The sequence below is a fragment of the Oenanthe melanoleuca genome, chromosome 7 (genome assembly GCF_029582105.1).
Source record: "Oenanthe melanoleuca isolate GR-GAL-2019-014 chromosome 7, OMel1.0, whole genome shotgun sequence".
Classification (NCBI taxonomy): domain Eukaryota; kingdom Metazoa; phylum Chordata; class Aves; order Passeriformes; family Muscicapidae; genus Oenanthe; species Oenanthe melanoleuca.
This window is the reverse complement of record NC_079341.1, coordinates 2,928,983-2,956,450: the sequence shown is the minus strand read 5'-3', so window position 1 is coordinate 2,956,450 and position 27,468 is coordinate 2,928,983. Positions and strand designations below refer to the sequence as shown.

At 47.5% G+C, this 27,468-nt stretch overlaps 3 protein-coding genes and 1 long non-coding RNA gene across 8 annotated transcripts in view; 3 read left to right on the top strand and 1 right to left on the bottom strand.

The window, feature by feature from the left end:
• The first annotated feature begins 2,590 nt into the window (after positions 1 to 2,590).
• On the top strand, positions 2,591 to 6,856 carry LOC130255288 (putative methyltransferase DDB_G0268948). Of its 3 annotated transcripts, none has more exons than XM_056495768.1 (7): positions 2,591 to 2,703; positions 3,975 to 4,104; positions 4,406 to 4,566; positions 4,783 to 4,996; positions 5,598 to 5,698; positions 5,824 to 5,961; positions 6,419 to 6,856. In XM_056495768.1, exons 2-7 carry the CDS (start codon positions 3,994 to 3,996, stop codon positions 6,507 to 6,509), a joined length of 816 nt encoding a protein of 271 aa, XP_056351743.1. In that variant the 5' UTR covers positions 2,591 to 2,703; positions 3,975 to 3,993; the 3' UTR covers positions 6,510 to 6,856. The 3 variants fall into 3 exon arrangements, with proteins under 3 accessions (XP_056351743.1, XP_056351742.1, XP_056351741.1); XM_056495767.1 differs by having other exon boundaries at positions 2,620 to 2,703; positions 3,914 to 4,104; XM_056495766.1 differs by lacking the exon at positions 2,591 to 2,703 and adding an exon at positions 3,113 to 3,198.
• Positions 6,857 to 7,987: 1,131 nt separating this feature from the next.
• LOC130255290 (uncharacterized) lies at positions 7,988 to 14,486 on the bottom strand. The gene is made up of 4 exons (XR_008840892.1): positions 14,399 to 14,486; positions 12,485 to 12,744; positions 11,580 to 12,114; positions 7,988 to 10,364 (listed from the first exon to the last, which is right to left on the bottom strand). It is a non-coding gene; the product is annotated as an uncharacterized LOC130255290 (long non-coding RNA).
• On the top strand, positions 12,108 to 14,404 carry LOC130255289 (interferon lambda-3-like). The gene is made up of 3 exons (XM_056495769.1): positions 12,108 to 12,414; positions 12,504 to 12,575; positions 12,661 to 14,404. The coding sequence occupies exons 1-3, from the start codon at positions 12,271 to 12,273 to the stop codon at positions 12,760 to 12,762; spliced, it is 318 nt and encodes a 105-aa protein (XP_056351744.1). The 5' UTR covers positions 12,108 to 12,270; the 3' UTR covers positions 12,763 to 14,404.
• Positions 14,487 to 14,713: 227 nt separating the features above from the next.
• The window catches only part of UBE2F (ubiquitin conjugating enzyme E2 F (putative)), a 53,810-nt gene continuing 41,055 nt past the window's right edge, over positions 14,714 to 27,468 (top strand). The window contains exons 1-4 of one of the 3 annotated variants that reach the window (XM_056495987.1): positions 14,714 to 14,866; positions 16,602 to 16,735; positions 24,672 to 24,701; positions 25,614 to 25,679. In XM_056495987.1, coding sequence (XP_056351962.1) covers positions 16,618 to 16,735; positions 24,672 to 24,701; positions 25,614 to 25,679 — 214 coding nt within the window. In that variant the 5' untranslated portion in view covers positions 14,714 to 14,866; positions 16,602 to 16,617. The remainder of the gene's footprint in view (positions 14,867 to 16,601; positions 16,736 to 24,671; positions 24,702 to 25,613; positions 25,680 to 27,468) is intronic. The other 2 variants (XM_056495985.1, XM_056495986.1) reach the window with 2 other exon arrangements.

Here is a 27,468-nt window from a genome sequence, read left to right as displayed (position 1 = left end):
TAATTCATCAGCAGCAGATCCGGCCCCTGCGTGGGGAATGGGAGATCTCAGGTTGCTCGGCCACAGATTCTGAATTTCATTTAATTCACTGGCTCCACAGCCAGATTTCCCATCTTCCCCAATTAAAAGGTGAAATGCTGGGAGAAGGACTTGCTGTTATTGTTTCTGGGAGCCCCCAGTGCTGGGCTTTGGTCCCAGCTCCCCCTTGCTGCTCATCAGTCATTCCAAGGAAGGATTTATGGCCGGATGAGCTGAGGGGAGAGGCAGGATTGCAGAGCCAAGGGTGCTCTCCTCTGCAGGCTTCCTCCCCTGCCCTTGAGCGTGTCCCTGCCTGCCTTTATTTCCCCTCCAGCCTTTTGTGTGCTGGAGCACGACAATCACCGGCCACTGCCGCTGCGAGTGCAAGGATCCAGGAATTGCACTTCCCAAAATAGTCACTGCTGCGGGAATTCCCTTCTGCCTCCCCTCTCTGCTTGATCACCTAGGTCTCTTGTTCATCTGGGCTTTCTGTGGACACAAACACTGGTTTTTCCTGGGAGCAGGCAGGAATAGCCTTGATGCCAGCTGAGATCTTGAGATGCAGCTCTAACACATCAACAGAGACATCCCTGATTTGTGGATAACTCCCTTCCCTACAAGGAACTTTATCCAAACCCTACTGCTTTTAAGACAAGAGAATTATGTTCTTCATTAATTTAAAGTCTGAGCCCTATAGGTTTAGAAAGATCACTGAAGAAATACCAACTATTTTCCAATCCCTTTGTTCCTCCTTGTGATAATAAATCTTGTTGCTTTTCCATCAGAGAACAAATAAACAGGGGAGTTTCCCAAGAGCTGAAGCCTTACTGGGATCTTAAAACCAAATCAAGTTTTCCACAAGGTAGGAGAAATATCACCAACTTCTCCAGGGAATCCTGGGGATGGGGAGGTGGACCCCAGCCTTGTGGGTGTCCTCCCTCTTATGTGGTCCAGCAAAAAGCTTCCGAGTGAATTAAAGCTGTAAATTTGTAAATTGAATCCAGCAGGGTAATGGTGCCTTTTGCCTCCTCCTCCTTTAGCTCCAAGCAATCCATCCACAGGTAAAGCTGTTGATAAAAAATACCAATGGACACAGGAGGACTGATAGGAGTGTCCTTTGGCCTTTTTGTCTGCTAAAATAGATTTTTTTCAGTTTTAATAAATTTCGGAGTGAGATGTATTCCCAGTCAATCTAGGACTCTGCTATAATAATTAAAATCCTCAGGGTCTGAAGGTTTGGGGAACAAGTTGGGAAGACCCCAGGGCACTTTGGCATTCCTTAGGATTTAATAAGTGGGCAGGCTGGGATGATGGACAGTGTCTGATTCTCTGTGCCTGGTGTTTGAACCCACATTTGTCCTAAGACTCAGCAACCCAAATCTTGGGGAGAGCAATTTCTGCATGGTGCAGGGCCATTGGAGAGTAGCTGTCCCTTGGGGAGCAAAATAGAGATGGAGGGGGGAGCAGAGTCCTGCCAAAGGTTGGGGGGGTTAGGAAAGTCTGGTGCCATTCACAGCCTGTGCCTGGCTGGTGTTTTGTTTTCCTGTTTGTGTTTGGTGTCAGCTGTAGCCCAGCTGAACATCACCTGTGCACTGCCCAGGGACTGCAGAGTTCTGAACAGGGCAGGTGACTCAGGCCGGTATTGGATCCCAGAAACCTGGGATTTCTGAGCTTTCTGTGCTTTCTGGCTCCAACCCCCTGGAGAACACTGCTTTTGACCTGAGGCTTTGGAGAAGGCTTCCAAATTTGAGTGATGGAGTTAAAATCACAGGTGTGTAGTTAAATAGAAGTGTGTGATTTCACATGGTGAAGGGTTTGGAATTTGAGGATTTTATAATACAGTGATAGGTGCAGGACAAGATGGAGGATTTTAGGTGGTGTCTCCTTCCTGTGTTGTTCTTCCTTCTTCTCCATGGTTTCAGGCAGTAGTTTCTGGTTGGACAGTCAGTGCTGCACTGAGGGTCACAGGAGTTTGGTTACTGGGTCAAAAGTGTAAATAATATAGGTGTTAATCTATTGGACTGTTTAGCTTTCAGAGACCTTGTAACTAGCTAGATTTGTTTCCATTTTACTGGCTTTTAGCTGGTAGCTGGAAGTGTTGCTGAACTCTCTGTATTTTAGATAAGATTTAATAAACAACCAAACCAGAACATGAGAAAATCCGTTTTCTTCGTGTGTTTTTTAACCCTGGCTCTGAGTGAGGACCGAAGAAACTTCAGACAAACCACTAATTAAGTGGTGCAGTTACCACATTTACAGCCTGGGACATCATCCCTTCCTGTCTGCAGAGTGGTCCCAGCAAAATACAGGCAAAATGGGGGCTTGCAAACCCCAAAGAGCCAGGTTATGAAAACACAGGGGCCTTTGGTGATTTGTGGCATTTTCTCTTGGTGCAGGTACCACCCCTGCACAATTAAGCAGCAGGTGGCCCAAATAAAATATTCGGGGACACAAGCCCAGGAACTCCAACCCATGCTTTGATCTAGCAAACTGCTTTAAACCGGCCTTTCTCTTCAGTCCTTGAGTGAGTTCACTTTCTCTTAAAATTAGGTGTGGCTTAAAGGCTGTGCTAATCAGCACGGACCCATGGCTGCTGTACAAAGTACAGACTGAAGGGACTGTGCTTCCACCAAACTCCGTTTGGCCTCAGCTGCAGGGAATTAAGATTATTCTCCTGAAGAAGAGGTAAAATCCTGCCCTGAATCAGGGCAAACTGCCTAGTCCTGAAATTCCAACATTCTAAGCTGTTAAAATGCTGCTGCTGAGGGCTCTTGCTGCATTTTCCCTTTCTGCTGGACATCAGAAAGGGACTTCAGTACAGACAGAGCTCTGTATGTACGGCTTTGGCTGCCTGCATTTGAATCCTGTTCTGCCATTTTGGAGCATCCCCTGGGTTCTGCATCTGCTTGCTGAGATGTGGAGGCTGCTTGATGATTCCCAGGATCCGTGGGCACTTTGAAAGCTGTAACTATGAAATGAATGAAAGCAGAGCAGTGGAAAGGCTAAGGCTCGGCTCTCCCCCTCCGGATCTCGGTGGGATCGAGCCTCTAGAAGCTGCCTGCAGGATTTTTCCCCCCCGATACCAGCCGGGCTGGGCGGTCCCGGGGGCGGTGCCGGCCATCCCTCGCCTTCCCCTGGGTCTGGGCGGTGCTGGGAGCTGCTGGTGCGGAGCTGCTGGCGGTAAGGAGCGGGGGTGGCTGCAGGGAGAAGGCTCCTCCGAGGGAAAGAAAGCAACACGGGGGTCCCTCTAGAAAGCAGCGCTGCTGTTCGCTCCGGCCTTGAGCTGGTTGAGCATCTCTTCCTGCATGGAGGCAGAATAACCCTTGCTCTCCCGGTGTTTGTGTACTGGGTGCGGGCACAGCAGCGGGTGTTTATCCCCGGGAAAGGGGCACGGAGCCCTCCTGGCAGTGCCTGCGCCGGGTGCCGAGCGCCGGGCGCTGCCGCGGCCTCGCACAGCGCCTGCTCGGGCACTCGCACCAACAGGATGGGGCCGGGAGCCTTCCGGGGCGGCGCGATGGGCCCGGGGCTGCGGGGATGGAGCGGGGAGCGGTTCTCAGCTGAGCTGGCTCCCGAGGCCGTGGCTTCCAAGGTGGAGTTGTGACTGAAAAAAAAAAAAAAAAAAGCAGAAAAATACAATCAACCACCTCTGCCCCGCGTTTTACTGGTAGTTTTTCTGCTTCGCTGCTCGGTGAATTATTTGAGAAAATAGCCGGGTGGGTGGGGGAAGCACAGGAGTTAAACAGGAGTGTGTAAAAACCTGGAAAGCTTTTCCTGTCGGACGCCGCTGGTTTGCTGCTGTGATTAGCTCAGGGCTGTGGGAGGGATTCCTGGAGAGCAGGAATTGCCGCTCCCTTGCTGGAGCCTCACGGGCAAAGTCCTCTCGGTGGCCCCGCAGGGAGCTGAAGGTGCAGTGCCCGCGGTCCCTGTGTCATCCCCGGCTCGCTGCTTCCTCCCAGGGTGCCCGCTCATCCAATAATGGCCACTCAGATGTTCGAGGGCAAAGGGCATGCGGCCGTCTACCAGAAATACAGGTTTGCACCGGGAAAAGAGCTCAAGCAGACCATCCTCTCCTACCTGCGGGAAAAGGTAAGCGGGGTATGGCCGGGTTGGAGGAAAAATCCAAGGAGCATTTAATTGTGGGTGGGGAAAAATCCAAGGAGAATTTAATTGTGGGTGGCAGTGTTTACCTTGCTGGGAGTGTCCCCTTGGTTGGTGCCTCAGGGAAAGATAGAGCAGCAGGCCTCAAGGCCAGCTGGGGGCACAGAAGAGGCTTTCTCCAGGTTCTGCCATGCCAGGGCTGTTCTGAGTGGGTGCTGGGGGAAGGGATGGGGTAAAAGCCCAGGAATTGGGTGGCTGCCCACTGACACACATCCACTTCTTCCTGCAGAAGGCAATCCCTGCGGAGCTGGCGGTGGATGTGGGCTGTGGGTCTGGACAAGGCACCGAGTTCCTTGGGGAGCACTTCAAGAAGGTGGTGGGCACGGACATCAGCGAAGCGCAGATCCAGGAGGCCAATGAGAACCCCGGCATGCCCAACATCTCCTACCTGTGAGTGTCAGGACAGCAGGCTCAGCCAAAGGCACAGTTCAGGTCCTCACGTGGAGGTGGTGGTTTGTATGAGTGCTGTGAGAGCCGGCTGGCACCAAAGATGGCATTGGATGGAATTGCTGGTGTGAACAAGCATTACCCTAGATTGCAGAAGCTGCGGTCCTGCTCTGTAATTGCCATGATGTGACCCATGGCTTTGTCCCTTGGCCCTCGCAGCGCGTGCCCCGCGGAGGAGCTGCCGTTCCAGGACGGCTCCGTGGATGTGCTGACGTCGTTCACGGCCGCGCACTGGTTCGACATCGAGAAGTTCATGAAGGAGGCCGAGCGCGTGCTGAAGCCGGGCGGCTGCGTGGCCATCAGCACCTACACCTTGGACATGAGCGTGCGCTACGGAGACTGCTCCGAAAAAGTCACCAAAGTCTTCAGGGAGGTGAGCTGGCAGAACCTCGGCCTGGGGGGAAACGTGTGGCACTTGGAAGGAATGGGGTTGAGGGGTAAGAGGAATCCTCGTGCAGAACAAGGCAAAGGGATGGGTAAATGCAGGGATAAGCTGAGGCAGGATTTAGAGACTTCCACACAAGGCTGGAATCGTGAGGGATGTGAGGACTGATAAGGCAGGCTGGTAGGGGTGAGAAGGGTGCCAGGGCAGATCTGGGAGCTGGTATTGTCCAGAAGACTTTTCCTGTTGCCCTGCTCACAGTGAAAAGAATGGGAAGAAGAAACTGTTGGGAATAAGTCCTTTTTTGAGAAATATTACTGGACAAAGGATGTTTTAACATCCTTTAACATTGGATAAAAGGAGACTTTCCACTATGATTAAGAATTGTGTAGGGAGGACAGGAGCCTTATTTCTATAATAGGATCCTTGAATTCTTGACATTAAGCAAGATTTGGGGGTGTATTTTAATGCAACAAGTCTTTAGGAAAAAAAGGATATATGAATGTATCAGATATAGGCCCAAACCTGAGTTAAGTGGCATCTGAGAACTTCAGGTGGTTTTGTGTTTGTTTTTAATACACTGTCTTTACAGGGCTGGGACCAGCTTTTAAAATACTCACATGGTAAAGTAAAATATGTCTTGGACGACTACAAAACTATCTTTGAGGCCTTGCCATTCCCAGACAAGAAGAGGTGAGCAGAACCACCTTTGATGGTGTCAGATATTTTATCCACCACCATGTCAGCCTGTTATCTGTGTTCCCCTGCCTTTGAGATTTAACTTGACAATGCTCCTTTCTTGCTCATGCCTCTTGCAGAGTCACTGATATCTACGACCCAATTCCCATGACTGTTGAGGGTGTGGTTGGTTACATGGAGTCTACCTCTTCATATCAAACCTTTAAGAGGAGTGACCCTAAAACTGCAACATCCCTTCTCCAAGAGACTGAAAAGAGGTGAGAACACTGCAGGATGTGGAGGACCTGTCCTATACAGTGCATGCAGAGGGAGGTTGTGCAGACCCCTTCAAACTGCAAGTGCAGGGATGTGCTCCCTCCTTTCCCCCAGGGGTGGGCACCTGTCAGGGATTAAACAGCAGATCCTTACATTTTAAGCCTGTGTGGCAGTAGGATGTGCTTGCACCGATGTATCCATGAAACCTCTGACATGAGACTATCCTGAGTTTCTTTACCTTGCTTTTACCTGGCAAAGGGCATGAATGAAAAATATTGGTGGCTGCATCTTCACCCATCTGTTTCAGCCCCAGCAAGGGCCTGCTGATTCATTCACTGACCAGAACAGCCCTTGTGCAGCAGCTGGAAGCATTTGCCATCCCACCTCTGTGCTGTGGGTGGAAGAGATCTGTCTCTGGTTCTGGGCAGGGTGAGACCCTTCTTCTGCTTGTCCTTTCAGGATGCTGGAGACAATGGGAGTTTCCTCTCGTGAGACCCCAGTGGAGTTCTTGGTGAGGCACGTCTGCGTGCTGGGCTGCAAGGGTCGCTGAGAGAGCAAACCCTTCTCCTGACCTGGTGCTACAAGGGAAGGAGAAGGTGGATTGTCTGCTAAAAGCCTGCTTGTAACTGCTCTTACTCCTTGGGAACACTGGTGCTGATTTTGCTGATTGAAATTTTGGTCTCCTGTGGAAAGCTCTCCTGAGGGTTTTATGCCCCTCAGGTTCCTGTCCACCTTGGTCCTGGAGGCTGCCTGGTGCTGCTCCCTCGGCACTGGAAGTGTCTCGTTGTGGACACTGCTGGTTTAATAACATGGGGAAGAGAATCACGGAACAGCTGAGAAGCTCACTGCATTTCTAACACAATTAATAATAATTAAAAAGCAAGCTGAGAAAACGTTGCCTGTGCTTCCTGTTTTACAAAGAGGCTGTGGAGCACCCACTGGCTTGGGAATAACTGTGCTACATTGACACTGAGTGTCCTGATGCCCTCAGTGCCCCTCTGCTCTGTGGGGAATGTGGGTTTTGGGTAGGAAGGGCCACTGTCCCCTTTCACTGCCCTGGCTAAGCAAGGAGCTGTGCACTGCCTTTGCAGGGTGCCCTGGAAAGGGGCTGTTCTCACCCACAGTGTGCCCCCATCCCTTGCCTTGCTGGCTGGTGCAGGTATCAGCAGTGCATTGGCCCTAGTGAGGCCTCTCAGAACAGCTCAGGAGCCCTTATGGGATCACTGCTGAAGGAGAGCAGGGTTGTGCCCCTATCACCCAGCCACGCTGCAAAGGGAAGATTAAGGCATTTTTTGGGAGGGGCAAGGGGAGACATGAAGGCTCAAAGCTGGGCAGACCCTGGCACAGGTCACCTCCTGTTTGCCTTCTGGATATTTCAAGTCCAGACTCACCCTGTGCAGGGATCTTTCCCTTTCCTGTAATTCCTGTCCTTGGCAAGAAAGCTTCCCTGACACCATGGGAAGGGCCATGCCCGCTCTCTGTTCTACGTCAGTGCATTATTAAAAAAGGTGGAGTGCCACCTCTGCTCCCAGCCCCAGAGAGTGCACCTGGAGGGGCTGAGGGGAGCTGGAGGCACCTCTGCTGAGGTCCTGGGCTCTCAGGGTGCTAACTGAGCTCCCCTTTAGCTTGCCCAGGGTGGGGAGCCAAGGCTTTGCCCCCACTTATCCCCCAGGAGGGTGGTGGAGGACAGCTATGGTGTGGGAAGCCCATCATGGATGGGAGGCTGGTTTCTGTGTCCACGGCCAGGTGCTGGAGCAGCAGGATCAGGTCCTGCTGTCACTGGCTGCAGGTTGGGTTTGGGCCAGCAGCAGCTCTCTTGCTGGGTGAGCACAAGGGGTCTCTCCTGCCCAGGATGGTACTGGGTGCTGCCCATGGCCTCTGGCTGCCTGGGCTGGGGAAGCCCCAGCTCTGCTGGTAGGGCTTGTCCCTGTGAGGTGCATCCCTGTGGACAGTCCAGGGCAGGGAGTGGTCTCCCAGGAGGCAACATACCATGTCCCTACAGTACTGGCAAAAAGTGTTTGGGGTTTCTGCTCACTAATTACATCTGTAATTTAATTTAAGATCCCTTCCCTGCCTGCACCATACAGCCATGACTGAACAGCAGGGATTGGACTGATTGCATCACCAGTGTGCAGGGTGGTGCAGCAGAGCAGCACCAGCCATTGCGTGGCTGCTGCAGCTCACACGAGCTGGGAGGTGCTGAAGGGCTCTGGGGATGGAGTGGGGCTGGGGGCACTTTGGTGGCACCAACACCCTGGGCTGGCAGGGACAGGTCTGGTGATGGCTGATGAGCAGAGCCCACCTGCTGCCCTCTGTCCTGGCACCATGGGGCCATGGCAGGGCTCCCACACGTCACCCAGGGGTTTATTTCAAAGCTGCCTCTTTTGGGGCACGCTTTCTGTTCTTGCTGTCTTCTCTACCCAGACTAGTCAGGTTAGCAGGAGTCACTTCCTCCCAGACTAGCCCACTGACGGGTCAGGAGCCATCTGGGCTCATCCTGACCCACTGCAGTGCCATGGCTTGTGGCAAACAGCTTTCCCACACTTGTGCCATGCAGGAGCCCATGAGTCAGCACAGAGTGATTGCCTCACCCAGTGCTGACGCCAGCCCTGTCCACAGTCAGGTTTCACTTTTGTTCTCGCACCTGGAAATCCCACACACCTGGAATTTCTTGCTCCAAGCAAGCCTGAGTGGCTCCAGCCTCCAGGCTGGGTGAACTCAAGGAAGGGGTTCCATCATCACTATCCATGCTGCTCTCCTGGCACAGCACCATCGGCAGCTGGGACTGGAATGATGATTGTTCTGGGTCCCTGATGTCCCCAGCCCATGCTGGCTTTGGGGAACTCTCCACTGCCAGGGACAGCTGGCACTGGCATGGTTTGGAGGAGCTGTGGCAAATGCAGCCATGCTTTGCTGGCTGGGCTATGATGGAATGCGACATTGCTGGGCACGACACACACCAAAGCCCAGGATGGCAACACCCCATCCATTAAGAAAAAGCCCTGACTGCTGCTCAGCCAGGCCCCTGCGGGCTGGGGGTGCACAAATATCTGAGCAAGGTGCCCAGGGAAGATCCTCATCCCTCCATCCCAGCTACCATGAGTGCTGGGGGCTGCTCTCATGGCCCAGCTTCACCCCACAGCTTTGGCTTTTCTTAATTTCCTTTTCATGTGTGAAGAGGTGAGGTTTCACTTTACTTCTCCAAACAGAAATGACAGCTGGGAGAGAAAAGCCACAGTGATGGGAAACAGGAGCCCAAGCTGTCCCACGAGGATGTGATGCTGCTCTGTGACCCGACGGGTGACACGAAAGTGTCTCAGCAGGGATTGGAGCTGTGGGACCGTGGTTGGTGGTGGATCACCCCTCTCTCACTGGGGGCCACATTTATTGTACATCTGGTGAGATTTTCTGCTAAGGTGCCCTTTATTCCAGCTGAGCTGTGCCTGTTTGGATGACAGAAATGGACTTACTGATGCTGGTTTGGACTTGTATTTCAGAGCTGTATTGATGATGAACTTCATTGTGTTGAATAAAAATTAATCTCTTGTGGGTTTCTTTAATGGGAGAGAAAGGAAAGACAGAGTCATTGTCCTGTTCACCAAAAGGGCAAACAAGGGACCCCAGCCCACACCAGGCCTTAAATGACTGACCTTCCCTAACCTGCTGCTGTGAGGGAGGCTGGTGCTGGAGCCTGGGAGGCAGCCTGGCCCAGTGGCCACATCCATGACTGGAATACTTGAGCCCTCCACGCTCTGGGGCTTTAGCACCACATTTTGCTGTCCTGGCTCTCCTCCAAGCTGTGTCTGCATCCAGTTTGGACAAAGTGGAATGAGCCACTGTCCAGTCCATACTGCCCCTTCCCATTCTTCATCTCCGCCGTGGTTTTCCAGGAAAGATCTGAGCCCTCTGGGATGCAGTTGGAGCAGGGCAAGGGCTCAGGAAGGGCTGGATGGACCCTGTGAGTCAACAGCTGCTCCTGCTCAACCTCTTCATTAATGATCTGGATGATGAGGCCCAGGGGACCCTCGATCTACCAAGGTCAGTGGTGACACCAAACTGGGAGAAGGGGATGACCCAGCAGGGGATTGTCCCACTGTCCTCAGGGACAGTAGACCTCAACAAGCTGGAGAAATGGGCTGATGAAACCTCTGGAGCTCAAGTGTTTCCAGAAGGCCAAGAAAGGTGATTCCTTCCCTCTTCTCAGCGCTGCTGAGGTCACCCCTAAAGTGCTGGGTCCAGTTTTGGGCTCCTCAGTGGGAGACAGACATGGCAGGGACTGGAGGGAGTCCAATCCAGGCCATCGAGATGATGGACAGGAACATATCTCCCACGAGGAAAGGCTGAGAGAGGAGGCTCAAGGGGTCATGGTGGTGTGACAGCACAGGCTGAACCAGGGAAAGCCCATCTGAACACAAGAAAAACAGACAGGCTATGAAGTGTACAGTCCATCCTTGGAGATGCTCAAAACTGGTCACTGCCCTGGGCAGCCCATGCCAGCTGATCCTGCCAGAGCAAGGGCTGGACTGGATGATGTGGAGATGTCCCAGCTCACCTGCACGACCATATCCATGGCACTCTGCTCACCCACACATGTACCTTTACACATGCTTCCACAAGAACTTTTCTCCTTTTCTTGGACTCTTTGAAATCAGCACTTCAGTTACAAATACGAACATTAAAAATTGGCTCCTCCTGGAGTGCTCTGCGGCCACTGTGCAAGGCCCTGCATTTATGACTTTTACTTTCTAACTGTCTTTGCTTCTTGGGTCCAGGTATTGCCCGAATTTTTTTATATATATATATATATATATATATATATATATATTCAGCAGAGGGATGTCAATATGCCCTATTTGTGTCTCCAGGCTGAACTGGGGCTGGACACTGAAACCCCAGACAGTTTCAGTGGCTTTTAGGGTAGCAGCCCTGCTCATCTTCATCTCCCTCCACAACTCTGTCCCACCTGGAAAACTTCACGTGGAAGTGCTTCTGTTCTCACCTTTTTCCCTGCTTTGGTGGTGAGCCTGGTCCCTTGGGATAACACAGCCATAAAAACTCATGCCTGCAGCCTGGACTGTGCAGTGCCCACACCTGGCTGCTGCTTATGCCCCCTCCCTGCCATTCCTAGGGGCCTTTTCCATGGGAATTCCTGCTGCCACTCAGGAGGCAGAACCCTCCTGTCTGCTGTGAACTTGTCCCAAGGTGTGTCCGGCAGCTCTCAGCACGGGGTGGGGCTGGGCCATGCTGGTGCTCCCCCATTGCCAGCCACAGCCTGGCAGCAGCGTCCCCCCAGCCCCAGCATCCCTCAGCATCCCGGGCTGAGGCAGAGCAGGCAGCAGGGCTGGAGGCGGCAGGGCTGGAGGCGGCAGGGCAGGTAACCAATGGGAGATTCCCTGCACCACTTTCATTTTCTTGTTTCCAGCTGTACCAGCCCTGGGCTTTCCTATGAACATGAAAGCACCAGGCAGGGATAAAAAGCTGGAGATGGAGCAGCAAGGCAGGTCCCTTGATCAGCTCAGAAGCTCCACGTCTGAACAAGCTATCTGTGGCTCCTGTCGGGCACCTCTGCATCTGAAATTTAGCGAATCCTGCACGGAGTCCTGCTGTTCATCCTCCTCACCCCGTCGTTATCCATCGCTGACTGTCAAGCCTTCATTGCCAAAATGTCGTGCCTGAGCCTCACCCCACTGCTGGTGCTGGTGCTGGTGCTGGGGGTCAGCCTGGGGGCTGCCTTTCCCCATGACACCCTGAGGCAGGGATGCAGGCTCTCCAAGTACCAGAACATTGCACACGAGGAGCAGAAGGCTGCGGACAAGATGAGACAGTTTGTGAGTACTGCTGGCAACAGGGGGCTGTGGGCTGGCGGGGGGCGAGGCAGAGGGGATGCTGAATTCAAGACCTGAGTGACAAGGTGCATGTTTTCTGCAGCCCTTTGGGGATCAGGAAGATGTTTTCCAAGGGTATATGGGGACGTGAAGGATGCTGAGCCAAATTTCATCCTGGTTTCAGACCCCTCAAGGCTGGCTGGGGCGGGGTTGTACAATATTGCCAGAAGTCAGGATGAGAGTTTTTCAGTCTCTCTCGGTTTATGCCTGCAGGTGAACAACCACAGATGCAACACCAGGCTCTTCCAACGGAAATGGAATTTAGTGGACCTGCCGGTAAGAGTGAGGTGATGCTGTAAAAACGGAGCGGGACACCTCTCCTGTCAGCTGGCTCCACCTCCACCCGCACCCCGGGGCGGGTCTTCGAGACCCCCACCCTCCAGCCCCGGCGCTTCGGGTCCCTAACCAGAACTCTGCCACCCACAGATGTCCGACCGAGTGCTGCTGGTGGCCGCCGAGCTGAACCTCACCACGGCCATGCTGGAGCTTCCCGCTGCCCCCAGCTTTGCCGAGGTGCGCCGGCGGCCCCTGGAGTTCTTCGCCCAGGCCCGGGAGGACGTGCGGGGCTGTGTGAGTGCCGCCCCCAGCCCCTGGGGGCTCCCCTGGGAGCTCCGCGGCCGCGCTGGGGGCTGCTCCTTACCCCGCTTCTCTCCCTGCAGGTGGATCCTGCTCACCAGCCCTCGGGCAGGCTGCGGCACTGGCTGCACAAGCTGCAGGCGGCCATGCGAACCGTAAGTAAAACCGGCGGGGTGACGGCTTTTGGGGCAGCAGCTCCCACCTCACTGCTGACCCGTTCCATCTGTGTCCCCGCCGCAGGAGAGCCCCGAGAGCACGGCGTGCCTGAGAGACACCACCATCCTGTACGTCATGCAGGTGCTGAACAACCTGCGCTGCGCCGCCCTGCAAGACAAGTGCTGAAGCGCCGCCCCGAGAACCGGGAAAAAACCTCCGCGCCGCGATGTTACTGCCCATTTCACCTATTTAACCCTTCTCCTCACTTAGGCGAGCTCAGGACACAGTATTTTTATTTTCTTCCCCTCCCCGCCCCTTTAAATTATTGTAATGCCCTTCCTGAAAGAACGTGAACATGCGTGCCTTTATTTTTCTACTTCTCGAAATGTTTTTAAGGAAATCTATTTTTTTACCTGCTATTTATTAAAGACTATATTCTGCATACTTGCCCGCGTAAATTATTTCCTTATGTGCTATTTAATGTGAAAACTAAAGTAGTTAACTGAACTACCATAAGCAGATAAGCTGCCATCGCGTGTTTTTACTTTGCTTTTCTGTGCAACACCACAGCACAGGTATCGCCTGCACCTCCTTGCAAGGACATTGTCCAAAAGGAACAATGGGGAGAGGGAGAGGGGAAAAAAGCCTGCATGATGGGTTTTTTGGAGAGTTTTGATAGATTCTATCAAACCTCTCGGGTACAACCTATGTACGGCTACGTCAGGAGCAGCACCCGAGGCAATGAAAATCCAGAGGGAAACGCCCTCGGGCCAACACCTCCCAAAGGCGGGGAAAGCCCCGAAGGCGTGTCTGGAATTCCCTATGGAATGCGGGGTACGGCCACAGCGCTGCACAGCCATTCTCCCAATAATCCTTTGCTGTGTGACCTCGGGCTCGCAGGAGGCAGATGCCATCAACAGCTCCTCACCCCCTGGCCCTGCTCCCCATTTCACCCCTCGCTTTCTGCAGAAATCCCTCCGTGGGACGAGGATGTTTTTAGGACATTTCTGTGCAAAGCTGCCGGGCTGCGTTATCCAAACAATAAATGGATCTGGAGAGAAAAGCCTAAGAAGGGAAAAAGGGCTCTAAGCAGCAGTTCTGTGCTGGTTTAACTAGATTCCAGTAAGCTCAGTTCCAGTTTCTTTTTGGGGAAGTATCATTGGTATCATTGCAGTGAATGTTTAGGATGCAGTGAGTATTTCAGTAGCTGTATGCCAAATTTCCCTTGTGGCAGGTCTCCAGCTTTGCCTTACCAAACCTTTTAACCTGATGCTGCTTTATTGGCTTAAGTTTTGGTTTCCTTATTTAGTGGAAGCTACCAAATGGAAGAACTTAAGTTTATGCACCTGTTTTACAGATAGGAGGGCTGATTTAACAGAACTGTGAAAATTTCTTGGGCAGTCTAGTTACGATACCCAAGTATTCACTCTCCATTATAAAATGCATTACATCATTTTTTTGCATAGATTCTATCTGATGGACTTGTGCTTCTATATGATCGAAATTTCATTTGATTGACTATTGCATATTGATATTATTGGCATATTGACTGACTATTCCATCTGCTTCACTAGTCTTCCACTCATCAGGTGCTGCAATGTACAAGTTGATTAATTTAAGCAGGAGCCAAGGCAAATGTTGCAGCCTGGTTATAAGCTCTGCTCCGGAAATCACCCTGAAAATTGCTGGTTTTTCTCCCTCCTGGGTGTATTGCTATTGCTATTTTTCCATAGACTCAGCGTAATTTATATTGCAGCTGAATCACCTCCAGTAAAAAACAGAATTTATTGGAAATGGCTCGCCAGGAAGGTGGTGGGCTTACCATCCCTGAAGGTGTTTAAGGAACGACTGGACGCGGCACGGTGAAGATCCGTCAAAGGTTATGGCTCGGTGATCTCAGAAGTCTTTCCTAACTTTAATGATTCAAAGGTGAAAGAAAGGTGAGAAAATTCGGCCTGGGGACAGATAACTCCAACGATATCAAATCCCCCGCTGGCGCTGCGGGAGCGCCGCAATATGGCGGCGGTGCCTGAGGGCGGCCCCTCAGCGAAGCCCCAACATGGCGCCGCCCTCCCGGCGGGAAACGGCCTCCCCGCCAAACTCTCGCGAGATCCCGGCGGGGGCACTTCCCGGCCCCACCTGTGCTCTCGCGAGATCTCCGCTGAGGGACCGGGAGGAGGAGGAGGAAGAGGAGGAAGGGGAAGGAAGGAGGAGCCGCCACCGCCGCTCCCCCGGGCCGGCGCCGGGGATGGTGTTGGCCGCGGCAGCCGGGCCCTGACGCCGCCATCAGGTACGTGCGGGCTGCCCCCCTTCCCTCAGCCCCCGGCTCGGGCCTGGCCGCTCCGGCTGTCCCCTCATCTGCCGGCCCGCCAGGCCTCGGCTCCCGCTGGGTTCCCCGGGCCCGCTCCCCCACAGCCCCGCTCCCCGTGCCTTGCAGAGCGGCTGCGGCTTCCCGGGGCAGCTGGAGAATTCCCCGCACTCCTCCTCCCTTTCTTACAAATAAGCACGGCACTTCTGCCTTCCTCTTCTGTCTCCTCGGTAAAGCTTTACCTGCGATCTGTGAGTGCTTTCTTGCCATGCATCAGCCGGATGGAATAATTTCTTTTCCAGACCGGTCACGCTCCTCTTGGTTGTCTAGGACAAGTTGTAAAGGTATTTAGGCATTTAATGCCCATCGAGGCTGAAGTTATTTGGAATCGGAGCCTAAAAGATGGGGGTATTTTTGGTCTACAGTTTACACGGTTTTTTAATTTTTTTTTTCCTCTTCTGTTTTTAATTCATGCCCACATTCATTACTTTTCAGACCCCCTACTCCTCCCGTCCTTTTTTTTTTTTTTTTTTTTTTTTTTTTTTTTTTTAAACAGCTGTTGTTTTTTTCCTTCTCCAGGGAAAAATGGACTGTTTTGTTTCGCTTGTTCTTTCTTTCTCCGGGGTAAAACCTACAGCTTGTTTCAGTTGAGCCAGCTGGGTTTTCCTTTTACCCTGAAGTGTACTTTTGTTTTTAAACATACAACTTGAAGCTGACACGCACATTACTTGTCAGCGTCAGGGAGCTTGACCTTCGTGTAGCTCTCACCAGAGTTTCCCACTGTTAGGGACTGTTGTGAAATATATTATTTCCTTTTTTTTTTTTTTTAAGCTTTGTTTCTCGCTTTTTGGTTATGCTCTTTTCAACCTCCAAGTAAAGATTATACCCTGGCTTTTTGCATTTTTACCGCCTTTATTTGGTTGAATTAATTCATATGAGTTAAAGAATGAGCAGTTCTCATACCATTTTAGCTGTTGGGTGGCGTGAAGGGTTTGGGTTTTATCAGCATTGTGTTGGTTTTAGCCAAAATGTTAAAGAAGGAGGAGTTGCCTCCAGCTCGGAGTAGCATCAAAACATATCAAGCCATGACAGATTGGATGTTTTGGCTTCATGACTTTGGCATTCTGACCACCTTTAACTGCAGTTAATTTATTAGTGCAGTTATTTTCTAGAGTGGATGGCTGGCACAGCCAAAGCACCTCTTAATTCCAGTTACTTGGTGTGTGTGTGTGTGTCAGGTTTATGCCTTGTGAGGAGTTAGTGCTGTGCAGCTGTGTAGATAATTGCAGCCTCAACCCTTTTCCTGTGCTGTGGGAGCTGTCTCAAAGCTCACTTCCTAGTTAGAGAGCTGTTCCAGGAATCCCACCTCTTTCTCCTTTTTATTTTTTTGTTTCTTTCCAAGAGGCAGCTGTGACTGTCCTGTGAGGTGTGGAGGAGAGCAGGGATTTTCACAGCCGAGGAGCAGTGTCAGGCAGTGAAATCGGGTTGTAAACACTGATGTAAGCCTGACCTCTCTGCAGAAAACTGAATTTCCTCTTGGCCTCTTGCACCTCCCTCAGTATTCCCAGCCCAAGCAAGCTCATTCCTGGGGTGCCGAGGGCCATCGCCACCTTTAATCGCTGTTACACGGTCGTTCGCTCCTCATTCACCGAGCCCGAGCTGTCCCCTCCTGCCGCTGGTTTTTGGTGACTGTCGCTGCCCTCCCGCTGTGTTCCAGGTGGGAAGCAGCAGTAATGCTAACGCTGGCAAGCAAGTTGAAGCGGGATGATGGTGTCAGAGGCCCCCGTGCGTCCACCCCAGCGTCTGACTCCACTCGCAGGGTGTCTGTCCGGGACAAATTACTCGTTAAAGGTGAAAAAAAATATATTGGAATATGTTGGGATTTGCTGGTTTTGGGTGTGTTGCCAGTAAACAGCGCTAAATTGTGTGTAAATTCCCACAGGTATTCTTTGAATGTCTTACAGGACACTTGTTTTGATTTTCAATATTCAGTAAAAATAAGTGTCGTCCTTACTCTGTTGCAAATTAGTCCATCATCAATTAAAACTTAATAAAAAATTGCCACATAAGTGTCACTGAACGTTTAGGAGGAGAATGTGAACAGAAGTATTTTGCCTTGGTAGGAAGGTGGTTTTTGAGCAAAGCCATAACTGGTTATCACAGGAAAAAACATCATGAAAGTAACAGCAATGCTTTGGTGGTTTTAATGGCACAGGTCAGAGGCAGCACACTTTAAAAAGATGAAAAAAGCAGTGCAGAGAGAGGTTTTTGTAGGCCTGGAGTCACTAAAAGTTGAGTATGAAGTTGTGAATAATTGTACTGCAGTGTATTGTCTTTTAGGAAGGCTGCTGTAGGTTTTTACCAGCTGGTGGAAAACAAGCCCCAAACCTACTGCTTGGCAGTTGTGGGTGAATGGGGTCATCAATGAGACAATAATTAAACTATTTTATAGATAAATCAGGGGCAGCTCTTTCCTGCACTTCAATTTTTTTTTTTTTTTTTTTTTTTTTTTTGTGGCATAGATAATACTGTATTTAAAAATCCATAGATACTGACAGCTTGCAGTTATTATGGATTTAAGCTCAGGTTCACTCTCTCTGGTAATAGTTGAGTGTCAGTGGCAAAGGGATGTGTTGTTTGGGTTGTTGTTTCTGCTGAAAATGATCAGCAGCAGATACACTGCTGTGTGTGAGCTGCCACTATTGGGATTCACACCAGTCAGAGGAAATCCACATTTCCTGGTCTTGTTTCAGAATGATGTGAAACCAACACAGCTGTAATTGCCTGACTGATACTACCTAACTAGCACTCACTGTTTTTTTCCAAATTAGGGTAAATTCTGTCAGATATCTGGAGCAAGGTGTCACTGCTGCCTCAGTGCACTGGGAAGTGCCTCAGCTAGACTGTAGGAATGTTAAATCCACAATTTTCTCTCTGTCATCATCATTTTAAGGACAGGGAATTTTTACATGCTTTAAATCATGATTGTGATCATTCTTACTCTTCCAGTTTGGAAATCCACATTTAACTTCAGTTCTGAGGGGGAACAATTCAGGCAGGAGAAATAAGCTCTTTAACCAGGCTAAGCTACAAAGCCAAATTAGTAAATATATATAATCTGAGATTTCCCCTAACCTGCAGGTATAGATTTGAGGGGAAGATAGCAATGTGAAATAAATACTCTTCATGTGAGGTGCCAAAGAAATTTTACTCTACCCTTGGAGCAGTCATGTTTTTCAAAAACCCAAGTCTGCAGGGTGGGAAAAGAATGTGATCTGTAGAAAATTAGTATTGACATTGTGATTGTAATTGCTGTGGCTGTGATGGCAAACCAGCTATCTAAGTAAAACTAAGTATTTAAAAAACTAAATAAAACTAAGTATTTAAACTAAGTTCTAACTGAGTATCTAAAAATGAAGAATTTTAAAAAAACTAAGTAAAACTAAGTATTTAAACTAACCAAGTTCAAATGAAATATTGAGCAAGTCCCAGACTGACAAATGTTAAAAGCAGGTCAGTGCTCACATGGCTCTGACAAGCATTGAGTGCTGGATCCTGATCTGATTGTGCATGGGAGTTGCATCCCTGCTGTGAAATGAGTGGTGTAGGTCACTTAAAAGAGTCACCTTCAAAGGCATTGGTGAAAATGTGCCTTAATATAAATTTGCAAAAGTACAAGGGTTGTTGGCAGAATTTACGCTACTGCTTACTGCATGGATAATACATGCAAAGGAAAATCAAATTAGAATCAATTTAGAGTGATACATGCAGAGGCTGGAAGGAGAAGAGGAAAGGGAAAAAGGTAAAGCAAACTCTTGGTTGTGTCAGGAGGTTCAGAGTGAAATCCTTTCCTTTCTGAACTCTTCAAGGAGGAGTCTCTGCAGCTGGACCCAGTTTCAGCTTTGGACTCAACAGTTATGTCTAAAAGATTTAGCAGAACTTAATCATAAAAACATTTAGGTGTTATATTATTAATCAGCTATAAACATAATATAGATTCAAGATAATGAGAGCTATACTATTTTATAGTGTGTTCAAGTCAATGCACCTACACAAAGACACACATAAGTTTGTAGATACAAATGTGCAAAGGTGACACACACATGTATGTATACATGGGAATACATATTAAAAATTCCCCCCCACAATCAATGAAATAGTCCTGTTATTCCTTTTTTGAGGGTTACTGGAATTTGCTGAAATTCAAGTGAGAATGGTGCCATTTCACTCAGGCTATAATTCAGCTAAGGAATGTTCCACAGCCATCAGCTGATTATTCCTACTGCCATCTCCCACCTTGTCCAGGCAGCAGGAGTCCCTGGTGCAGTTCAGGAATACTTCAGCACTGAGCTCTTGTGCAAAGGCCAGAGCCTGGCAGGAGTTGCTGGAATTGCAGAGCAGGCCAGAGGTGGGAGAGAGGATGCACCCCCACAATCATGATGTTCTCCCAAAAGAGCTGTAGGAGCAGCTGCCAGTCTGCTGAGGATGGTTTCTGGGTGAAGTGGGAGCTGGCAGGAGAAGATCATTGCAGTGTGGCTGCTCACAGTGAGAGGGAAATGCAGTGGGAAAGACTTGCTGGGGATGTTCTAAGCTGCTCAAGCTAAATGTAGACCATTTGTTTACAGAAGTTTCTAGGTTTTGCTTCAGCACTTTAAGATGGATCATCTGCAGCAGCATCTATAATGTTGTGAGACTGAGTGGAGGTGAACTTCTGATGTTGAGGGTGTTTCTAGGTCGCTTAAAAATTGCAGGAACGAGTTTGACCAGGAGTTCAGAGCTAAAGGTGTGCACACAGCAGGGATGCTGCTGCAGCTGGACCAGCACCAGGGTGTAGAACTGTAACAGCTGAGCTTAGGCTGCTGTGCTGGATCCCAAAGTTAGTAACAGCCTAGAAGAATAGTTGTAAGGAGAAGTTGTTCCTGGTGTGTAGTTTTGGCTGGAGTTACAGATAACAGTGGCAGAAAGGGGGAAAAGTTCCATCAGATCAGTGTCCTGGCAACAAATTATAAAATAATCTCTCCTGCATTAAAGAAGGGAAATCCTGGCCACCAGCAGGGAGGAGGGGATCAGAAAAGGCCCAGAGTGTTCTGCCAGTGGTGAAACACCACTGTGCTCTTCCTGCTCCACAGTGAGTTTGGGATAGTTAATAAATCCTGCAGACAGATGTGTGCCAGCTTTGCTAAGGGTATTATCCAGACACAGACAGTGTCTGGTTTCTTTCTGGAGGTAAATTGCAGACAGCTTGTTTGTGTTGATAGAGAGTCCAGTCCAGGATCTCTGAGGGATGTATTGTCACACTGATTGCCCTGAAGCCCTGAGTTGTATTGTGTCCTCTGCCTGGTCAATAGATCAATGCTGTTTTGATTGAGGTGATGACCATGACCCCAGCCACTGACAAATGTAGGTGATGCTTAGAAAATTGCAAAGACTTGGTGTAGACATGCATGCTGCCTGAAGATGGGAAATATAAGGGCTAATTTAGGTATGATAGCTATTTGCACTATGAGTGTGAAGAAACATCTGAGTTGGTGTTTGAAATAGTGGTGTCAAACACTGACCTTGGCTTTATTGGTGGGTGCATGTTAAACAGGCTTTGTTCCACTTTTGGGGAAAAGCTGCTCTTAAAATACAGGTGCCCTTTGTTAGTTTTTCCCTAAGTTGTTCCTTTGACTGCTTATATCCAGCACTGTTGCAGATTCAGGTGCCAGTCGTGTCTCAGGACAATTGGGTTATTTTATGGACATATGATGAATGGAAATCTCTCTATCACTAAAGTTTTACACATAGAGAAGTAATTCTGAGTCATTTGGATATTCTCCTCCAGCTGTAGAGAGGGTCTAGTAAAGCACAGCTTTGTTTAAAACTGTGACTCATCTGTACATCTGTTTCCCCTGCATTTCCATCTAGGCTCAGTTGGAGAGTAAGGCCCCAATTCTGTAGGCCTAGTACCCAAATTAAACTAGAGCAAGCAGTACAATTGCTTCAGCAGCTTTCATTTTGTTCTGTGCTGCAGAGGCAATTTTTAATATTCTGTTCATCTCTGCAGGGAACTTCATTAAGCTGGGAGCAGGGGCCACATGACTGCTCCTCCAGGATGGCAAGCGTGCAGTGCTGAGCTTGAAAGGCAGATCCTTTGTGAAATTTAAAAAGGGCTGAGGACAAACCAAAGTGGTGTTTAAGATGAATATTGTATAATGAAGGTTTCTGCTAAATTGAATTGAAGATAATGAGCATGCCAGGATGGCAGTAGCAGCTCATGGATCACAAAGCTTCATTTTCAGTAGTGCACAGAAACTTCATCATTCAGTTCCACATTACTACTACTGCTTAGTTTGGTTGTGGCAACTGGAAATAACTTAATATATGTGAAAATGAGTTAACAAGGTATTCCTTGGTTGTCTTCAATATCTGTGGCTTTTACAGCCATGTTTATGTAACCAGAAAATATTTTATTGTAAGCCTGAGAGAGTGGAAGTGGGAAGCTGATGATGAGAGTGAGGTGTATATCCATTGTAACTGGAAATGAGGGAAGCCATTTATTTGCTTTCTTCAAGCTTTCAAAAACAGTAATATCCCTCCTCATAAAAACAGGTGAGGAAAGTTGAGAGGGGAGAAAAGACTTATTTTCTTATACTGGTCTGTACAGTTCAGAGACCTAAGTAGGGAATGCTATAAAGATAGATGAATAAGAATTAGAAGGCAAACAGCATTTCTAAAATTAATAGAATATTTGAATTAGTACTTAGAAAATGGAATTTTTATTAGTGTAAAGGTGTTTAATCTTCATCTCTAGAAGTCTTATAGAAGTAAATTAAAGAGAGACCTAAACAGGAGAGGAGGCTTTTTGAACAAAACCAGAGAGAGGTGCTGTGGATGAGAATATTCACTTGAAGAAATAATGCTTTTATTTGGTGTACCTGAAAGAAAACTCCAGTAGGAAGCTTAGAGCCTGATTTTTTTGGAAGATTTAGTAAACAAAGAACTGGTAAATCCTGATTTGGGGAGGTGAGGGAGCAGAGCAGTGGGGTTGTGGTGTGTACATTGAGCATTCATAAACCTTGTACATACAGCAGGAGTGTTCCTATTTCTGTCTCGAGAACTGTCATGGGGAGAGAGTTATTGTTTGTGAAATCATTTATAAATAACTCTGCTTGCTTGTGTTAGGCTTAGAGGGAGCTCAGGAACTGTACAGAAGAGGGAAAAGCTGAGACATAATCCATTTGCATTCAGCTCTTCCAGTGTTGGTGTTTGGTTTAAGTTTAAGCCTTGCCTTTTTTCTGGCTTAAAATAGCATTTGGAAGTGTTCAGGCAAGTGCACACTGGGTCAAGAGCAGGACTCTGCAAGTACACCTCTTCTTGGGGTGCTCCTTCACCACATCACACAGGGTTTGGGAGCACCAGATGGAATGTTTGGAGTTTCCTGAGACATGGATTTTCTGGTTGTCTCATCACCTTAGCATGTGAATTGAGACACAGATGCAAATTCTCCACAAAATGACCGTGAAAAGCAGTTAAACTGAATTTTCTTCACTGTTTAGCTGTGACAGTCATTCCTTGAAAGAGCAGCTCAGAAAAACTTTAGGTATGTTCTTTAATTTAGTGAAGCTTTTGGAGCTCTTGGAAGTTCAGTGCATTGGAGCTCTGTGACTTCCATGCTTTGCTTGCTTACAAATCTCTGTTAAATAAGCTGGCAGCCTGCACAAGAGGTGTTTTCTTACAGAGAATGCTCAATGCCAGAGGTATTGCTTTGTGCAGAAAATGTGTAGGTTAAAACATCAGAATCTTGATGGAGCTTGAATGTTTGCTTTCTGAGCAGCAACATACAAAAATGCTTCTAATGGCAATGTTGTCATTACCAAAGATACACAGATTACCAAAGATACAAAGAATTTGGAAAACTCTCAAACACTGAGCTTTGGCCTGTTAAATGTGCTTGTTAATTGGTGAATCACCAATGTTTGTTCATATGGCACAGTTAATACTAACATCTGTGGCCTTACTTGATGCTGTTTTAAACCTTTAGATTGAAGCAGATCTTTATTGGCTTTGCCTTCATGAAGTTCTTTCATTCTTAGTTTCAGTGGTTTGTTGCAGAGTTCATTAGAAACCTCAATTTTGGACCATTTGCCTTTGTTTCCAAAACTTTTGTGTGGATTTATTAGCACAGCGTGCACACCTTCAGAGGAGGAGCACAGTGCTCCCTTCTCCTGGGTGTGAGCATTTTGTTTTCATGTTTTCACAAGTAAAACCACTCATTTCTGTGCCAAGATGGAGAGAAACACAGAAATGTGAACACATTACAGGGAATTTTCACAGTTAAAGGAACTCCAGTGATTGTAAACTCTGTACTGAACCTTGCAGGAGGCAGAAGTGAGGCCCTGGCCCTTGCTGGGACTGAACATGCTCTGCCCTTAAATGTCTCCCTTTTTTGGGATCATGGAAAGGGCAGGCAGGATTCATTTAGCTGAACATCACAAAAGCACAGAAAGCAATAAAGAAAAGCAGTCCACACCATAAAAATAATTGAACCAGGTCCTAAACTTTGCACTCTAGTGAAGATTGATGTGCCTCCCTCTATGAAAGGCTGGTGGATTCAAAGAGAGGAGTGAGGGAATAATCTTACAAAAAGTTTTCATAGCTGCATCCTTCAGGGGTTGGTTGTCATGGCTTTTTTTTTATGAGCCAGAAAGGGAAAATTGAAATAAAGTCCTTGATTACAGCTGAAATTACTTTTTCTGTGTGTGTTATATAAAGACAGTGCTTTAGCAGAAGTATGGTTCCAGTGTTGTCTTTCAGTGCATGGTTTTAGTTAAATCAGCTCTGGCTGCAGGTGTGGGATTTTAGAATTGAAGTTGTGAATTTTATAGGTAAGTGTGAAGCAGGATGCTTCTGTTCTGATGTTTTTTCTCTTGGGGTAGTAGGCTGCATATGCAGGGTGTTCCAAGCATAAGGGAGATGGGAGTCAAATAAGCATCATTGCCACTGCAGAGAAATGCCAGGTTTGGTAAGCATGGATGGCAGAAATTTTGGAGAGTTAGTGGGAGTTGTGATGAGATCAGTTTGGATTCAGTGCCAAGTATTCTGCATGACAGTTTTTTCAGATGTGTGTTTTGAGAGTTTGCATTGGAATATCTTGCATTTTGTCAGCCCAAATAAGTGGGCTGTGTCTGTGGAGGCCTGAAAGCAAAGTTAGAAGTGGAAAATAAGACCACAGGAAAAGCAAAAAATATATTAAATTTGTTTTCCTAGGAGTTTAGAAGTAAAAGGGGGAGATAACTTGATGCATCTCACTCATATGTAGTTGAAAGTAAGATTTCAGTAAAATACACAAGAGCAGGGGTTCTTCCAGGGAAGGTGACTTGACAGGCTTAGGAGTACACTTCATTTCCTAGGGGAACAGAATCAGGGTACTTCCTTTCTTTTATGAATTTTAAGCTCAGGAAATAAATACAAGGAGAATTTAATTGAGTAAGAGTGCATATCAGTAACAAAAATAGTGCTTTGGAGATTTGTGTGGTTGCAGCCCTGGTGCTTCAGTCTTGGCATAGCTGAACTCCCCATCAAAGGAGGATACATTTGCCATGTCTGTAGGGAGATGAGCATTTTTAGTAATGAATTGAGTGGCTTAAAGAGAAATTTCAAGGTAAACTTCCACTACAGCTTAATTGTATTTTAAAGTAAAAGTGTATTTATGGGGTGGTTTAAATTAGATCTCTCAGTTTGGACTTGAAGAAGAGCTTTATGCTTGCATAAATAATGGTTTTGTTGTTTTTTTCTCTTTCAACAGAGGTTGCAGACCTTGAAGCTAATTTACCTTGTGAGTATAACATTTAATAGTATGCATTTTAGGGGGGAAAGGACCATTAGAATGAACATTTTGACTGAAGTATGGATGCTAATGGTATTTATTAATTCAAGGAAAGCTATGCACAGCTCCACCACTCTGGCTTGAACAGATTTTCTGTGTTGCTCCCTCTTATAGGGCTATGGAGAACTGGCCCCTCATTAGTGTCCTTTGGAAGGAGTATTGATAATTTGCCTCCAGCTTTTAATTGCTGGGGAGAGGCAGCAACACTTGCATAAAGCACTCAAAAGGTCCTTGGGACTCAAGGGTGCAATTAGTGCCTCACTCCTGTTTTTCCTTTATTCTCTCATTTTCAGAACAGGAGGTTCTGATTTAGGGGCAGAGCAAATGGCTCAGCTCTTAGGGAACATGAAGTCAATCTGCAGTTTTTCACTTCAAGATGTTTTTCATGTCCTTGTTAATAGTGAAAATATTCATGAAAACTAATTCTTTAGGAGTGATCCATATTCCCTTAAAAAAAGGCAAGATAGTATGGTTTTAGACCTGAATCTTACTTGAGATACAAGCCTTCCTTAAAGGCAGTTAAAGAGAATTTACACAGAGTAAATTTTTGAACTTTTTTCAATGTAAATTCTGTTATAGGATAACAAATACCTGAGGAATATGTGGTTTCAGTTACTACAATGTGAGTGCATCACTAGGGTTTGTGTACAGTTCTAGGTAGGATTTTTCAGGCAAATAGGATTTATTGCTATGATGCTATTTAGCTCCTGGGCTACTGAAAAGGAACAGCCAGTTTGATGGGTTAAGAAGCTAAAGACTGCATAATATGGGTGATAAAATATCCATGATAGAAGTGTCTCCTCATGCCAGCCAACAGTGTAGAACTTATTGTCTGATGTAAAATATTCTTTTGCTTCACAGGTACATGTAAAGTGAATTTTCCTGACCCAAACAAGCTCCATTACTTTCAGCTAACTGTAACCCCAGGTAATTTTTTTTCAGCATATTACTTTTGTTTCTGTGTGTGTGTTGGTGTTTAGGAAATGTAATTCTAAAAGGAATTCCAATAAAGCCTCGAGTCAAAGTCTGGCTGTAATAGTGATTATTTTATTAATGGGATGGAGAAGCTGGGCTGAATTTTGACAACCAGTTTCCAGTAAAAAGGCCTTTAAAAATGCATAGGGTTAGGAGATACTCAGATCTTGTTTGCTTATTTCGAGTGAGAACTTTTTTCCCCCTCAGCCAGTTTCAAACCACCTTGATTTATTTTTGCATTTGCAGCCCTGTTGGGTTGTGTGTTCCCTTGCACTGATTGCTTGGCTCTGCAGAGGTGTAGAGAGAGGTTAGCAGTGTAGCACTGCTGGAAAACTTCAAACCTAGGCATGCCTGAAGATGCTTAACAAGGAGGAGTCTCTGAGTCTTTGATTGTTCAAATATGTGAAATCAGATTTTTTATTGTTAACACAACTTGAGTATCCTGTGAAGCTCTTGCTGGTCAGTAAAAGTATTTTCATAAAGTATCATTTCCAAGGTTTTTTTTAATAGCCACCTGAAATTAGTGTTTTCTCTGCATTTTAGAATGGAAGGTTGTGTTTTATGGATGAATTGGTATGGAAGTTTATTTAAACTTCACATGCACTTGTTTGACACTGTGCAGGTGATTAAATGAGAGCATAGCTATGTGCAGTGCACTGAATGGTGTGAGTTAGATGTGCTGGGATCTGTGTCCCCCTGCCAGCTCATTCTTGCAGTTTTTCTGTAGGTGCTTTCTGACAGCAGAATTTGGGAGAGGTGTGTCAATCTCTGGTGTATTACCTGGAGGAACAGTGCTGTGCACTTCATGGAGTGCCTAGAATGTTTCTGTAATCCAGTACTTGGAAGCCAGAGCAGCACTAGGTGTCACTGTTGCTGTTTATTTGCCCAAACCAGCTGGCCCTTCCTCCAGCAGAAATTTTGGGTGGTCTCTATTAACATGTCCATTCATGTGACTCCCTTTTGTGATGGAAAAATGAGTGAGGCTGCCCTTGTCAGTGTAATTAAAAATAAATTCAAGAGCTAATCTAGAACCTTGGCCCTGTCATTCTGTGTAGGAGTTGTGCTCATGTTTACTTGGTGGGTGTTAATTTTGCTTGCACCAAATGCCCTTCACTTTACATGATGCTGCTTTATTGTATTTTGAGAAGGAGTTGACTTTACAAGAGCAATCACTGTGCAAATGAGTGATTTATGAAAAAGCTGTCCTAACTCCAAGGAGTCTGAATCCTAGGAATTGTTTTGTCTGTTCACTGCAGGATGCTGCAGGCAGAAACCAGCTGTTGAATGCAGAGCATGGGTTTTGTGCCAGCTTCCTTGCTGAAATGATCTTGCCAATGAGATGATCTTAATTAACATTTTGTTACTCTAAATATAGCTGCACAGCTGAAGTCTCTGCTGTTGCAGCCTGACCCAAGTAAACATCTATTTTCAGCTGTGCATAATTCAGGTGTAGAATCTTGTGATCAGCTGTAGCTTAGCACTCTAAAGGCAGAACACAACACAGACCAAGAAAATCTTTATTGTTTTCTGCCTCTCTTCAATATTGAAGTTTTCTCTATTGTATGCTAAATCTTAGTTTTTCTTGAGGCAGCAGAGTTGTCACTGAAGATTTATGGCTCTTGTTGGCTCAAGCATGGCCAACTCTTTTTATGTTGTCTGAACAGTACTGCATGAATCTTGACTTTGTTCTGTGCAGTCATTTTGAATGTGACTGGTTTGAAAGGACAGTAAAAGAAGCTTC

Coding starts and splice junctions, on each gene's coding strand:
- LOC130255288 (XM_056495768.1), top strand. CDS start 3,994: ATGGCCACTCAGATGTTCGAGGGCAAAGGGCATGCGGCCGTCTACCAG. Junction 4,567..4,782: donor ATGCCCAACATCTCCTACCT/GTGAGTGTCAGG, acceptor TGGCCCTCGCAG/CGCGTGCCCCGCGGAGGAGC. Junction 5,699..5,823: donor CCATTCCCAGACAAGAAGAG/GTGAGCAGAACC, acceptor TGCCTCTTGCAG/AGTCACTGATATCTACGACC.
- LOC130255289 (XM_056495769.1), top strand. CDS start 12,271: ATGTCCGACCGAGTGCTGCTGGTGGCCGCCGAGCTGAACCTCACCACG. Junction 12,415..12,503: donor GGGAGGACGTGCGGGGCTGT/GTGAGTGCCGCC, acceptor CTCTCCCTGCAG/GTGGATCCTGCTCACCAGCC. Junction 12,576..12,660: donor TGCAGGCGGCCATGCGAACC/GTAAGTAAAACC, acceptor TCCCCGCCGCAG/GAGAGCCCCGAGAGCACGGC.